Genomic DNA, 16,130 nt, shown 5'->3' on the forward strand with positions numbered 1-16,130 from the left:
CGCGCACTAAAACAGAGTGTTTGACTGATGGTTACTATTGTAGTGCTTTGAAAATCCCTTATTTATCGGATGTCTTTACTATCAGCCTTTCGTGTTTGCATGGCCAGCATTGCATTTCATACATTTTATTAATATCCATTACAGTTCTACCAACACAAGTTCATACAGGGTGAGTCAAATGGCTTTGGGGGTCAAGGCTGTTAAAATTTTACTGTGCAGAGACTCATGCAATGCCCCAACCACAGGCAAACAGATGTTTTCTGATTTCTGTCTCTGAAATTAATTGTCAGCACTAAAGATTTATAAAAGGGTTCAAACTAAGACAAACAAAACAGACGGCATTGTGCACAACTTTTACCCAAATCACAAATAGATTTTTAATATTTTAGTTTACAGGCCAACTAGCTTTCGAAGCTGAAGTTCACTAACTGACTTAATCACTATTAGAGCGATCAAGACATCTGTGATGATGTGAACATAAAGTTAGAGAACAGATTCATTTTGGTAACTAAGTAAAGTGGGACTGACAGCTCTCTCAATAATTCAGCATGCGAGCGTGGATGTGCCGGGTGAACTGCACACAGTCCCAGCTCATGGCGGGCAGGTGGGGTCAGGTCGGCCTCTGCAGCCTCCTGGGCATGGCCAGATGGGAGGTGTGTATGATTTTGTGTGTGCGTGTGCAGTTGCCCAGCAGGAAGCTAGCAGGTCTTTGTTTGTTCCGCTGACATTCTGCATCATCCTTCACCTGAAGACGCACGCGTTCCTCAGGATGAAAGACTAAAGCTGGGAAACATGCTCATCACTTCAGCTCACACTCAGACTTTCCTCGGCTTGTTAACTTGCTTTCTGTTTCTTCAAACCCTCAGATGAGACATGTGGGCTAATCAGATTTTTGACAGCTGATTGGTGAAATATAATTGCTTCTCTCGTGTGATTGGTTGAAGGTTGGATTACAGAGTGTCAGGAAAGCTGGATTTAGAAGATTGTTATGAAAAGAGTCTGTCGGGATCACATGTATCCTGCACAATCTCCAAACCAGGGGTTTTGAAGGATGCCTTGCCCTCCTGAGAGAGACACTTAAGAAGGGGTGGAAAGTCAACTGCAGAGCAGAAGATGCTTTTTGCGCCTGATACATTTTTGATGAATAGAGTTTCTCTGGTGTTTTAGAAGTGTTGTAGAGCGTCTGATTTTTGATTGAACCTATTTGTCAGCCTCTCAGAGAACTTTTATATCATGCACAGACAGCATCAAAAATCAGAGGGCAATGTAAACGTTCCTTTTCACATTTTTCTTACAGGTTCTCTGGCATCTGGATATCTTCCGACGAAGTTTCCGGCAGCTTACCACACATAAGTGCATGGAGGACTCGTGCATCTTCTGCGCTCTGAAGGTAAAGCACATCTGCCTTTAAATGACATGTTTTGATGACCTGGGTCTCGGCTCCATTATAGCTATTCTAATTCAGTAGTTTCAGTAGTTTCAAACATTAAATTGTGATCTTAATTGTAGAAACAGCTAAATAATCGGCCTGACTCTTTTAAAAAAGGAATTTTAGTTAGTCCAAAATAAAAGTCATACCATCAACATTCTCTTACCTTTATCATTCCAAACCTGAATGCTTTTCTTCATCTCGCAGAAAGTAAAAAAAGATATTTTGAGAGATGTTTTCTGTGGTTTTGTCAATTGAGTGTCAATGTGTCATACTTTATACAATGTATCTGAAAAACAAAGCCAGTAATTAAATTTTTTTATGATGCAGATTTCTTTTTAACTCTAGATAATTTTGTCTGAAAGCATAAATGAAACAAAGTGCCTCCATAGAATATTTCCCAATTGTTCCCAGCTATGTTTCATATGTAAGTTAGACATTGGCACAGTAATGCATGTATTTTGGGACTGCGACAAAATCAAAATGTACTGGATTCACAAATGATTCAAAAAATAATTGGAAAGACTTTTGCTTTGTCCCCAAAAGTATACCTTCTGAATTGTACATCGGAACTGTGTCTTGATCATGACAAAGAATGTGTATTGAATTTTTGTATATTCTTGGTTAAAAAATGTATATTATTAATATGTTCAACTGCACAGATACATTCAGTCAATATGTGGCTGAGTCAGGCAATCAGACTCCTACCACTGGAAAAATTAACTTAAGATTTACATTAAAGATCTGAGGTGTTCTGCCGCATTTTGGTCCTCCTGGATTTTTCTTGAGGGTACTCAGTGACTATGTCTTTCTAAATTAGTTTTATAATCTCCTTTTATTTTTGTCTTTGCTTTAAAGCATGTGTATGCATTTGTTGTAATGTAACAAAAACTATTGTTACCAGATACCAGTACCACTGTTGTTCTGTTGAGAAAAAAAAGGAACATGTTTTTGATAAGCAGTTGTGGATTCTATTTTTTTAGAAACTTTAAAATCAGTGCTGAATCGCTACTTTCGTAATGTTGTCTGCTTCCAGAAATTTCTTGTTTATATAGTTTACTGTTGGCAGATCGTTTGACCAGTAGTTGTATAATATATTGATGTGCTATAAAAATATCAAACGCCTTGTGGTAATGCATAAACATTTAATAGATATGCGTCAGTCCAAAACCATTGAGAGCTTAACCAGAGTTGCGTGACAGACGTTGTTGTGTGTATTCAGCTCTTGCCATGTCATTCCCTTTTTTAGTCCCGTTTCTTTTTAGTTCCTCCCTCACGCTCATTTTATATTAGATTCCTTCTAATGTTCAGGAGTGCCATTGGCGCTTTCCATCAAAAGTTCAATAACTCAGCTGGAAATTAGAGAGCTCTCTCCTGAGCCCTGTGCCAGCGCAGTAGGGGGACTGCTTGTCTGCCCTCACACACAGGACTAGGACAATATTTCTGTCAGCCAGTCCAATTTCTCTCATGGGTCTGGTAGTACCTCACTTTTCAGCTGTCTGTATCTTTCTGACATTAGTCCAGTGTGTTGTTTTGTTGTTATTTTTACAGTCAGTGGCACTGGTACGGTGTCTCTCTCTCTGTGGTATTCATCTAAACCAAAGATGTTAATCCTGTAATGACTCTGTTTACTGGAGAGTTTCTAAAGTCAGCACAGAAGTCTTGCAGACTGGCATGTCTTGCCTCTGCTTACTGCTTGGGAAATCATAGGTGTGTTCATGTATACCTGGAGACACGTAATTGTGCAGGGTTTAAATGTGGCTTAAGAGAGAAAAGACTTCTTTTATTTACTCACAGGATCACCTTTGTGTGACTGTCTGTATGACTTAATTTCTTCCACAGAATATAAGTGAAGGTGATTTGAAGAATGTTAGACGTTCTTTTGTAAAAAAAAAAAAACTATCCCACTTTATATTAAGTGGCCTTAACTAATATGTACTTACACAGACATTAATAATTCGTTACAATGTATTAATTGTAAATACATGTATTTACTGTGTACTTATGCTTGATTAAATACCTGTATGTAATTACATCTGTAATTAACTTCTGTAATTACATTCATAAATACACTGTTCACCCTCCCTTACACCTTAACACACCCTTAAACCTACCTATACCACTAAACCTGTCCATAAACCTACCCCTATCCCAATTCACGAGCACCACAAGTGTTCTCAAATACATTATGAACACAGTTGGTACGATATATTTATTTTTTGATGCAAGTACATAGTAGTTAAGGACACTTAATATAAAGTGGGACCAAAAAAAACAAACAAACAAACAAAACAAACAAGCAAAAAAAAGCGGTGGAGCAACATGATGCATTGTTTATGGGACAAACCAGAATTGAATCAGTTACCACATTTGTTAACACAACAAATTTACTTATTTGAAGAGCTACTGAAGTGCAAAATCTTGACTTTTCTGATCATTTGTCATAAAAAGAAATGCAGTCCAGTGAACTAATAATGCATTATGCTATTACAAATGCTGTTTAAAAAAAAAGGTTGTTTGTTTTTCCAATTCATCTCAGAACATATCATAGGATAACCTAAAGAAAATATTAGGTGACTTTTTTTTTTTTCAGGATTTATTTTGGTTTCTGTAAAAATTCAGATGGATCTGGGCGTTATAAACAAACAAACAAGGGATTAATTCTAATCAATAATAAGGCGGTTTGCTTATGTCCCATTTTATAACAGATTTTGGTCCATAGAGACGTTACCTTGTGTAAGAGAATCAAAACGTTCTGATGAGCAACAATTTTATTCACTGTTTCTTATGTACAGATGTGAAAATACTCTCACACATCCTTGAGTTTAGTATCATTTATTTTACATATATTAAAGTTTTTCATTTGTCATTTTTAAAATCACATTATTGTATAATTATTGTATAATTTTAAAACCATTTTTTAATCATAGATGTCTTTGTGCTGCCCACTGTATACTTTGAGAAAAAAATTGAAATAATTGTTCAGCTTCCAACCCTAATAGGGTGAATATTAAAACTCTTAAGGCTGGTTTTTACTACTGTGTCAAGCGATTGTCGTGACCCACGCCCCACGCCTTGCGCGTAGCCAAGCATTTAAACTTCTGCGTGCTGTTTGTGTTGCTCTGCAATAACACTTTCGAAATGCTAGCTGGCAGTAGGTTATGTAATGTTCCATTTTATTTTTTCTGATTGCTGCCTTAATGTACAAGTAGTTAAAACTCGCTCATTCAGCAGCGGGAACCGCAGACGTGCAACAACTTTAATTATAAGGTAAACACGAAACAAAAGTTTCCATCTGGAGCTTCTTCACAGACTCCACACTTGTAAACTGTCACTCCATCAGGCTCTCGGCTCTCAGCACTGCCCACACCCAGCACTGCCACTAAGCCGACTAATCACAGAGCTTGCACTACGCGCCGTTAAAACGTGTAGCAACATTTTTTGAGAGGTGCGCATTAGCGTCGGCCATGGCGAAGGCTATGCAACTGCGCAGAGGCAGAAGTATTTAAAGCAGAAGTATAAATCAGCTTTTGTCATGTTGCTATGAACCTTTCATGGCTAAAAAGGTACAGAAATAAAAGGAACTGCCTGTCACTAGCTGTTTTGGCCTTAAGGCAAACATTTTTTCTGATTAGTTTATTTCTGAAAGAAATACTATAAATGAGGTGTTGTTATTTTTCTTTGTGATTAACATTAACAAACAGCCCTGTTTTGTATTTTCAGAGCATTTTTGCACAGTTCCAGTTCAGCAGTGAGAAGGTGCTGCCCTCTGATGCTCTCCGCTGCGCTCTGGCCAAAACCTTCCAGGACGAGCAGCGATTCCAGCTCGGCATTATGGACGACGCGGCTGAGTGCTTCGTAAGGGCTCTTGACTCTTCATCGTCACTCTCTCTCACTTTCCTCCCCCATAGAGCTTTTTTCTCCTATTCTCCATGTCCTTGCTTTTTCTATCCTCTCAGTTAGCCTTCACATACCACATTATACTCTCCGCTGAAGAGGTATATTTTCTTGAAGAGGAAATTGCGTTCATTGTTAGCTCAGGTGATGAGATGTATCTTGAGTCCATCGGTGTAAGTAAATAGCAGATGTCTGATATCCTCTTGGCCCTGTATCTTTATCTATCAGTGTCTTTCCCTGTCTTTGTTGGTTGCGTGTCAGCTTCCACTGCAGTTTTAATCTCTGGCAAGGTACTTGAGAATACAAATAGCTGCAATGCAGTTGGCTAAAAGTAAACCTTCCTGTTTGATGCTGTAATCTTCTGCAATCTCCTATTTTACACAGTGATTAATTTCCTGCTCATTGCTCATTTTAAAGGCCACAGCATCATAACATATGAGATAAAGAATGGCTCCCTGTCTCGACTGCTGGTTTAGCAACATTGTACATTGTGCTGACCAGTAAAAACTGCAACCACAAAACTGCAAATGCTCATTTTCTCATTTTCCCCCCTTAACCGCTATTGTTGTCTGGCCATTATGCAAGACTGGAGACACTGGTGATGCTTGGTGAACGTTTAAAATCTCCCTGCTGAGCACAGGCTTCTCTTCAGCCAAAAGATCTGAGCACACTGTTATCCACAGACTCTGTACACGCACTCCTTGGACAATGAAAATTAATTAACATGAGTCATGTGGGACAGATACATGCTGCTTCTCTTTAGTATGATTCTGATTTGAGCTTCTGAATGTGAATGATTAATTAATAAATCTCTCCCGTAGGAAAATATCCTCATGAGGATCCACTTTCACATCTCTGATGAGACCAAGGAAGACATCTGCACAGCCAAACACTGCATCCCTCACCAGAAGTTTGCCATGACCCTCTTTGAGCAGGTGAAGCCTCTTTATTAAACATGTAGCTATCTTTTCTTTTGATGGTAATTTCAACCTTATGCATTGAGTTTAACCAAAGTCTCTTTAAGGCACAGGTGTCAAACTCAGTTCCAAATGGGCCGCAGCTCTGCACAGTTTAGTTCCAACCCTAATTAAACACACTTGATAAAACTAATTGAGTCCTTCAGGCTTGTTTGAAACTTACATGTAAGTATGTTGGAACAGGGTTGGAACCAAGTGTGCCGCAAGCCTACGTTTGAGTGAAGGTTTCGGCCGTTAGATCGCCCCCTGGGGGCTGGCTGCAGTACAAGTCATAAAGCCCGCCTCCTCCGTGTTAATGAAGGAGACTTGAGCCCAAATAAAAAAAAATATTACACTTGCAATAAAATGTCCCGAAAGATAGTTCTGGTCGATTAAGGCACTGGTTATTGTGCTGAAATAGGTGCAGATCTTCATTTTTGTAAACAGTTTGTTTTTAGCAGTAATTTAATGCTGGGCGTGTCATCGTGATTGACAGCTGTGATTGACAGTTTCTCAAAGCGCGGCGTCTGAGCTTCGGCAGGAGACTGAAGTAGACTGAAATGTTATTATTCGATTTCTGTGTTATTTTACCATGACAAAATGAGTTCAGCAGTAAACTATAGTTTCTGACATACATGATCCTGGTGGAACACTGTTTATTCGCTAAGTTCAGGGCTTTTTTCGGGCTTTATTAGTTTGCTGATACACGCCTAGCCACCCAGATAGCAAAACACAGTTCCGGCTAGATTCTCGCCTGCCGGAGACTTATCTCTTAGAGCTCAGACTGACTAATGTTACCTCTGCTGGAACTACTCCGGATGCCTGGACTCACTACCCAATTCCAGCCCGAGTCAATCGAGCCAGATGCGGCGGCCGAGCGAGCCGGCGCTGCCGCATGCGAGCCGGAATCAGCCTGCGACGCCGCGAGTAAGTTATGCGCTGCGGCCTGGAGCTGGCGCGATTGAATATATAAAACCCTCATATTTGTTAACGTTATTACATCCATTTGTGTTGATATGACAGCAAACGCATGCTGAGAAGTTCGGGGGGCGTAGTTGATTTTACATAAAGCGTTTGATTGGAAGCTCGACTCTGCTCATTTTCGCGGCTCCTCCTCTGGCTTCATCAGACAATCCTTCTGCGCTTGTCTGGCTCCAATTTCAGCAGTCTTTTGCGACAGTTTGTGCCCGTCAAGCAGGCGTTTTGCCCTCAAGGCGTTCAATGGGAAAAAGGGCTGTCGCGTCGTCCATATTTTTTACAGTCATTGGTTGGAACTAAACTGTGCAGGGCTTTGGCCCTCCAGGAATCGAGTTTGACACCCCTGATTGAAGGCAAGTCATTTCACTCGGCGGCCATCATTGAAACGCCTCTCGGGCATTCTGTCTGAATGGGGAAACATCAATTTCTCCAAAACTACTTGTCAAGCTTACGATTACATTTCATGTTATGAATAACCAGTATAATTTCACAACAACTGTCTCTTTAGTTTCATTTCTAAATGTTCGTATCAAACAAAATCTGCAGAAACTCATGTCTGGTCCAAGCCCCTTCCCTAGAGAATTGTCATTCGATAGTGATCGCTGATTGGCTCTTGTACTAAAAGGCGGGGCTTAATTCGCCATATTGACTGTTACACTTCTCCCCATACAAAAGTATACTGGTAACATGTCTTGTGTATCCTGTAGTCTTTGGTTTAACTTCTGTAATGGAATGTATTTCTGAATAGTGTAAAGATTATGAGAAAAGCTTTTATTATTGTGGATTTGCTGGGTCTGAGCAATTCCATTCAAATGTCAACCTTGCAATGAAAGAATTAAGTTGTACCAAAATAACAAAACATTTTTTTGTATATTTTAAAGTACTGTAAAAATATTTTTAATGTTTGCAAACATTTATGTTTGATTTACCAAAATCACACAAGTGCCAGTTTCACATCTGTCACATTCATATCGGAAAAGTGTCACATCCATAACCAAGCTTTTTCCTCATAAATGCAAAAATATTAAATAAAATCAATATTTTGTTCAATAGATAGCCTACTTTTATCTTTTCGATTAGCATTCTTTCTTCTGGATCGTGCAGTTCAATTCACAGAATTTCTACAAAGTATGTTATATATTGTAAACTCGCAGACTTCTTTTGGTCACATGTTTATTTTCCTCGTTTAAAGTATAAAAAATGTTTAAAGATTGATATTTTTCTGATCTCATAAGTTTAGTTAGCTGTTATGGAAAAAATACACAGATGTTTTAATAAAATGTTAACATATACTTTCTTTGTGTGAATTTTATGTTTTAATGCTGGAATTGCTCATCTATGATTTTATTTATACATATATTATAAATTTCCTTAACTTCATGGGTGTTCAAATTATACATGAGTTGAAAATAGTTTTTATTCTATTAACAAATATAAATTTTCTGTAAAAGTAATAGCACCTGACCGTCAAGTCACATCACATCACATCAGAATTTCATTGCAGAGAGGTAAAAAGTAAATTCCTGTAAATTTAACAGTGTTTAGGAGGAATGCAAAATGTAGGCGTTAAAACTGAAATCATAGTGGCATAGCTGACCTTCAAGTCTGATAGTGTCAGAATTGGAATTTGAATTGCTGTGAAAGTCACAGCACATTTCAGATGATTCATAATTCTGTAAAATAGTACATTTTCTTTTATAATAGCCTGCATTCACGTAAAAAATGTTATATTCATGATTTATAATTCTAAACCTTTCATAACTTTGAACATATTTGATTCAACTGAAATGCCTTTTTTGTTTTTTAAATCCTTGAGCAGTCATCATAAATGTTCAAAATGTATATAGGTTTAAAATATGGGTCAAAATGTGTGGGAGCCCGAGCCATAGTTAAAATAAATAAACATAAATAAAAGTTGTCCACTCTTATAAAAAGGTAAATTTAATAAATGTGACTTTCTTTCTCATCTAGTGTGTGTGCAGCAACTGTGGAGCCTCCTCAGACCCTCTGCCCTTCATTCAGATGGTACACTACATCTCTACCACCTCTCTGTGGTGAGCAACACACACATACACACGCATACACACGCACACACACACACATACACACACACACACACACTGAAGTGAGTGATGCTAAAGAATGAGGTCATTTTTGAAAGCGACCGAAAAGGGCCACACTGTGCATGGCACCGAAAACATCATGTCCCATACTCTTCTCCAGCCGAGCAAATGAGCTCTCTGCCACATCAAACACAGTGAAATCAATCAGAACAGAAAGAGATTCCCTCAATGGCCTGAAGCACGTGGCAACAGCCAGCTGAAATATTACTCTAGGCCTCCTGGACACCAGTGCCACAGCCTTCAGTCATGGCTGATGAGCGGTCCGATTTAAATCAAGCTTCACAGCAGAGCAGCTTCCCTCTGCAGTCAAACTTTGTCAGGTTTTCCAGCTGCGCAGTTGCAGATATGCTGTTGGTTTCCGTGTCCTGCTTGCCAGTATGGCAGATACTTAACATGAACAAACAGTCTGAAGCACCACAGCGATGAAAGGGCTTCATGAATATTCCAGCATGCGGCTCTGTGATTAAGGAGGATTTTTATGATAATAGCTGACATTGCAGTGGAGACACCATTTCTACTAAGCAAGGACATTGACTTCTTTGAAACTGAGTGCTGCTGCTGTCCTAAGGTTTTGTAACTAATAATTATACTCAACTAATGCTTATGGATTAATGAATATAATTTAAAAGATAATTTGTCCAACAAATTCTTCTGTTCAAAAACCTTGTGTTCTAAGTGCAGACTACATAGGGACAGATATGGAGAATAAGTTAAGTTCATAAGTCTACAGCTTTTCATTGCTTATGTGTTGGTACAAAACTTAAGTTCAGAAATGCCCAAAGTAGGGCAAGCGGGCCAATGTTGGCCCATGGTAACCTTTGATTTGGCCCGCCATCCAATCTGAGAGGAGATTTAGAATGATGGGAAGGTTTGGGTGAATGCCTTTTAACAGAGGTCGTCATTTTATTGTAACCTTTTATTTGTTTGTTCAATTGTTAAGCTACAAAAAGGCAACTGAAATAAAATGTTTGACTTGTGTAGCTTGAGCTTTTGAGGTATATTTACCTTCGGCCCACCACCCTCAATCAAGTTTGGTTTTTGGGCTTTATAAGCAAAAGCTTGGGCACCCCTGCTTTAGTTTGTTCTGATACATTGAAAGTGTTTGAGCTGATAGCAAAATTTGGTGTTTTACAAGAATGCTAGGCTCATATCTGTTTAAATACATGTGACAAGAAGAGAATGCAAGATGAAAGATATTGAATATTGCGAAAATATTTTTGAATTTTTACTATTCAAAAAAATGTAGTCAAATATTCATTCATTCATTTTTTTCCGTCATCTCAGTCTCCTCTTTATCAGGATTCACCACAGTGTAATGAACCTCCAACTATTCCAGCATATGTTTTATGCAGAGCATGCCCTTTCAGCTTCAACCCAGTACAGGGAAACCCCCGCACACTCTCACATCCACACATGCAGTCATGCACTATGGCCAATTTAGTTTATTCAATTGACTTATAGCACATGTCCTTGGAATATGGGGGGAACTGGAGCACCTGGAGGAAACCCACACCAACATGGGGAGAACACGCAAACTCCACACAGAAATGCCAACTGGCCCAGCTAGGACTCGAACCAGCAACCTTCTTGCTATGAGGAAACAGTGCCTACTACTGAGCCACCATGTCGCCTGTAGTCAAATAGTATTTATTATTAAAGTTTATCATTATTTATTATTATAATATATTACATTATAATGTATTATTATTCATATTAGTTTAACAACTTTTTTAATCCTGCAAAAGGATATTAATTATTGTAAATATATTGTTAATATTCAAATATTAGAAATATTAGTAATCTTATATTAAATAAGAACTTTTCTAATCAAATCTAATCATTTTTATAATCACATTATCTTTTTAAAGGGCTTCTCAGCTTGGTAGAACTTGGTATCTGAGAGAGGCCGTGATTTATATTTCCTACTTTTCAGAAAATCATAAAATACTTCACACGGATGCAGCTCATGTGGCTTTAAAACTGTTTGTTTATAACCCTAACATGGCTGGCCCTGGCCCGGTTGGAAGAGGTGTGCCAGAGTGCGGTTCACTTGGGCTCACTTGTAGTGTAAGGCCGTACTCACACTAGGTACAGTTGCCTCGAACCGGGCCAAAGCACGCTTGTCCCCCCTCCCGTCTCCCCCAACGGCCTGCGCTCACACCAAATCGGGCCTCGGCACGCTTACGTCATCGCTGCTGCTCTGTTCAGTGAGAAGCGCTCTCTATGGCAAGCCTTTTTAGCATTTAAATCTTTGTTCTGACTCCATAAATATATTTAGAGATATCTCAAATTATATTTTGACTAGTCATAATTATAATTCCACTACTCAGAATGACAATTAGAGATATCTGCAATTACAATTGTACTAGTACGAAATCAGATTGGAGATATCTGCAAATATATTATGACTAGTCATATTCCTCCATTGACTTCCATTGAAAAATATTTGCAGATATCTCTAAATGAGTTTTGATTAGTCACAATTGTAATTAGATATATCTTCAAATGAATTTTGACTAGTAACAATTGTAATTAGAGATATCTCTAACTGAGTTTTTACTAGTCATAATACATTTGGAGATATCTTTAATTCGTCATATTTAGAGATATTTACAAATATATTTGAAGATATCTCTAAATAATTTACTACTAGTCGAATTACAGTTGTAGATATCTTGAATTGGATTTTTGACTAGTCAAAATTCATTTGGAGAAATCTCTAATTACAATTGTGACTAGTCAAAACTTATTTAGAAATATCTGCAAATATTTTTCAATGGAAGGTAATGGAGGAATATGACTAGTCAGTCATAATATATTTGCAGATATCTCCAATCTGACTAGTCGAATTATAATTATGACTAGTCAAAATATAATTAGAGATATATCTAAATATATTTATGGATAGTCAGAACAAGGTTTAAATGCTAAAACAGCTTGCCATACGCTCTCACCCAGTAGCACAGTGGAGATTTCTCTAGTTATATCCTTAGTCGTTTGTTATGCATTGACATGGAGTCAAATATTTCGCCAAACAGTCCTTAGGGATGCGGTGACACGCAGTCAGATATTTCACCGGACAGATCCGCCACTTTTGGCGCTCATAAACAATCATAAAGCTCTCGTGCTGCAGGAAGAGGAGGTCTGCTGAAGGCGCACAGCTGACGTGCAGTGAGGGGTTTGCGTCTTTAAAAAACTACGGCAGATCACTTTGCGTTCAGTGATTTGCGATCACTGAACAGTAAGAATGATTAATAAATCCATATGAAACAACCCCTTAAAAGTCACGTCTCGCTTTCAGTTTCGGGCTTTGGTGCGTTTTGCACTCACACACAAGCGTACCGCGCCAAAGCCCAAGTGATCCGCGCTCAGGCACACCTCTTCTAACCGGGCCAGGGCCGGCCAAGTGAACCGTGCTTGAGCCCGATTCAGCGCACTCACACTTCTCAAACGATCCGGGAAACGGGCCTGGGCACGGTACGGATGGCATAGTGTGAGTAGGCCCTGAGTGCAAAGCACGCCTGAGCCCGAAACTGAAGACGAGAAGTGACTTTTAAGGAACTGTTTCATATGTATTTATTAATCATTCTTACTGTTCAATGAAAACAAACTTTCATAGATTGTTAAAGACGCAATCCCCTCACTGCACGACAGCTGCACCTTTAACAAACCCCATAATTCCTGCAGCATGAGAACTTAATGATTGTTTATGTTCGTTAAAAGTAGCGGATCTGTTTGGCAAAATATTTGACTGTGTGTCACTGCATTTCAAAATGATTTAACAATATAAAGAAATTTTCGCTGTGCTGACCGAGAGTGCTTCTTAAACTAATTAGCGCATCATTGACGTAAGCGTGCTCAGGCCCAAATGCAATGTGAGTGCGGGAAGTCGAGGGAGACGGGAGGGAGGACATGCGTCCTTCGACCTGGTTCAAGTACATAGTGTGAGTACGCTCTTTATGTAGGCTGTTTGTTACCAATAAAGATGGTGGCCCATTCATAAACTTAACCAATTTTTAGCATATCGACTTGAAGCATCAAATATAGCTCTCATATATTCAAACTTTATAAAGGCTTTGGTAAAGAGGCACGTGTCCAGGTGACATTGAGATATGCCTGACTGTTTCCCTGAGATCTGCCTGAGCTGCGGTGTTGCTCCAGGCACGCAGTGTTGCTGTGTCTTTGAGGTGCAGTGACCTCTACTGCAACAATAAGATCAAACCGGTCTGGGCTGTGACCTTATAAACACCCTCCAGAATACAAAAAACACTGTACACAAACACATCAATCGCTTATTTAAGCTTCTAGCGTCACAAATATCATTTTGTGTTGTAATCATAAGCCGTTTAAAGGGCAACAAATACTTTACCCTTCACTTTTTTTCTGTTGAACAAAATATATTTTGAGGAATGTTGGAAACCGGTATCCATTGCGTTCCATTGCGTTTAATTGCGTTTTTTTTTCCTACTGTGGATATCAGGGACTCCAACATTTTTCAAAATATGTTTTTTCTTACTATTTTCATAATGGCTTAGAATTACTTGAGGGCGAGTAAATGTATTGTTTTTGTTGAACTATTCATTTAACCTAAAATATATAGGTTATGATAAAAGGTTATAATAATACATTATTGGCTGTGATATTTAACATGTAATGTGTTTTTATGCTACAGTAACCAGGCCGTGCGGATGCTGGAGTGCCGAGAGAAACCCACTCCAGACATGTTCGGAGAGCTGCTGAGGAATGCCAGCACCGTGGGAGATCTGCGCAACTGCCCGGTTAGCATTACTACACACTGCTACACACCCAGTTCCATCAAATCAAGTGCTAATTAGGCATAATGAAGCCTTGAAGTGTGTGTTTGTGTACGTGTGTGTGTGTGTGTGTGTGTGTGTGTGTGTGTGTGTGTGTGTGTGTGTGTGTGTGTGTGTGTGTGTGTGTGTGTGTTTGTGTTTGTGTGTGTGTGTGTGTGTGTGTGTGTGTTTGTGTGCGTGCGTGCGTGCGTGTGGATGTGTGTGTGTGTGCGCGCGCGTGTGTGCGTGTGGATGTGTGTGTGTGTGTGTGTGGATGTGGCACTTGTCAGGGTTTGAATAGGATTGCGGCCATTGAGTAATCTCTGGTCAAAACAGGACGCAATCAGTGGAATGTTAATTTGTCTCAGCCCTGAGGAGGACCAACTTCTTACGCAAAACACACATACACACTTGCTTTCATGTCAGATCAGGATTTCCTTGGAAAAGGGATGACTGCTTATCACGCTGCAAAGATAATTTGCTTAAACCTACGTTTTGTTTTCCAGCAGAAATATCAAACATCCTTGAAACCAGATATATTTACTTATAGAGGTAAAATGATGTAAGGAACTCCACTTGGAAAGATGATTTGTTGTTACTATTAAAAATGAATAATAATGCATTCAAATAAAAGTGACAGATCTGTTTTTAACATAATTTCAAATTCTGAATATAATAAATGTGACTGAAGTGATGATGCCGAAAATTTAGTTTTGCATCACTGGAATGACTAAAAACAAACTTATTAAAGGACATATTAAATAGAAGCATTTTTAAAGTGTCTTAACATTTGACCATATTCTTGTTTACTGTATTATTATTTATTTTTGGTCTAGTAAATTTAATCCGTGTGAGCCTAAAGGCCCGGTATATTTTAAAATACTTTTTTGTTCTTCATTTGTGGCCAAAAAGAAGTTTGAAAAGGCTGAGTGACTGTATATCTTAAATATTTAGAATATTTTCCAGTTTATTTTTGTTGCTGACTTATGACATTTTCAGACTGCACGATTTTCAAAGTAGTCGTGTCACAGCTGTTTTCACACTGCATGACTATCTGGGCTAGCATTTTGTCGGTGCTGTGTTTACACTGCAAGATGGATCGGTGACAAGGGGGTTTCACACTGCATGACTTTACTACAGGATAATCACAGACAACTTTGTCTCAATCCGCAAAGATACCTCTTTCACATCCAAACACATGCAAGAAGTGACACGGAAACAACGCCTGGTCACATAGTTTATCTTTAATTATTACTTACATAATGAGAAAGAAGCCAATGGGGAAGAAAATGTTCTTATTTTGCTCACCCTTTGAAGGGAGTTTGCAATTTCTCCCCAAATTTCTCCTTTTTTTTTCTTTTTCGAGCCGGTTGTGGTATTGCTCAGATGACACATCAAACAGACACGGTTGCCCCAGCCAAATTTACACCATTATTCCTCAATCTCTTGGGTAAAATTGGACTCAAAAGAAGCACTTTTAACTTGTCCCCCAACCTCCCACTGGCCTGCAGGTACCCACTCTATTGGATGCTGCTCTCTCATTAGCTATGTTTCCATCCACCCATTGATTTTAGATAAAGAAAGGATTAATGCAGCTTCCCCTACTGCAGCAAATTCAGTTTTTACTGTTGATATTTAGCGCCAGTTAATCAGGAAGTGACGATTTTGTTTTCTTTGACTCGTTGGATGGAAACGCAGCTTTATTCGCACATCTTTTATTCGATAATCTAGTTTTGCATATAAAGTTCATTCGCATTTTAGGATGGAACATAGCTATTGACTCTAGGTAATTGCAAATGTTATTTTCAATCAGCTCACATTTCAGACTGCATAATTTTGAATCAAGATTTAGCATGACAAATATTTGACTGGTGTCGGCGACTTATCCATGATTTGCTTAGACTAAGATAGTTCAATGTTTCCTCTAGGATTTTTTCCAGCTGTGGCGGCAGTT

At 38.8% G+C, this 16,130-nt stretch overlaps 1 protein-coding gene across 17 annotated transcripts in view; it reads left to right on the plus strand.

Annotated features, from left to right (window-relative positions):
- The window catches only part of usp54a (ubiquitin specific peptidase 54a), an 86,164-nt gene that overhangs the window by 46,179 nt on the left and 23,855 nt on the right, over window positions 1-16,130 (plus strand). For all 17 annotated transcript variants that reach the window (XR_012388624.1, XR_012388626.1, XR_012388625.1 and 14 more), the window contains 5 exon segments: window positions 1,298-1,390; window positions 5,153-5,287; window positions 6,148-6,261; window positions 9,232-9,314; window positions 14,056-14,161. Coding sequence is in view for 11 of the 17 variants with exons in the window: in XM_073919699.1 (XP_073775800.1) it covers window positions 1,298-1,390; window positions 5,153-5,287; window positions 6,148-6,261; window positions 9,232-9,314; window positions 14,056-14,161 (531 nt within the window). In the remaining 6 variants the exon portion in view is untranslated.

The sequence above is a fragment of the Danio rerio genome, chromosome 13 (assembly GCF_049306965.1).
Source record: "Danio rerio strain Tuebingen ecotype United States chromosome 13, GRCz12tu, whole genome shotgun sequence".
Taxonomy (NCBI): domain Eukaryota; kingdom Metazoa; phylum Chordata; class Actinopteri; order Cypriniformes; family Danionidae; genus Danio; species Danio rerio.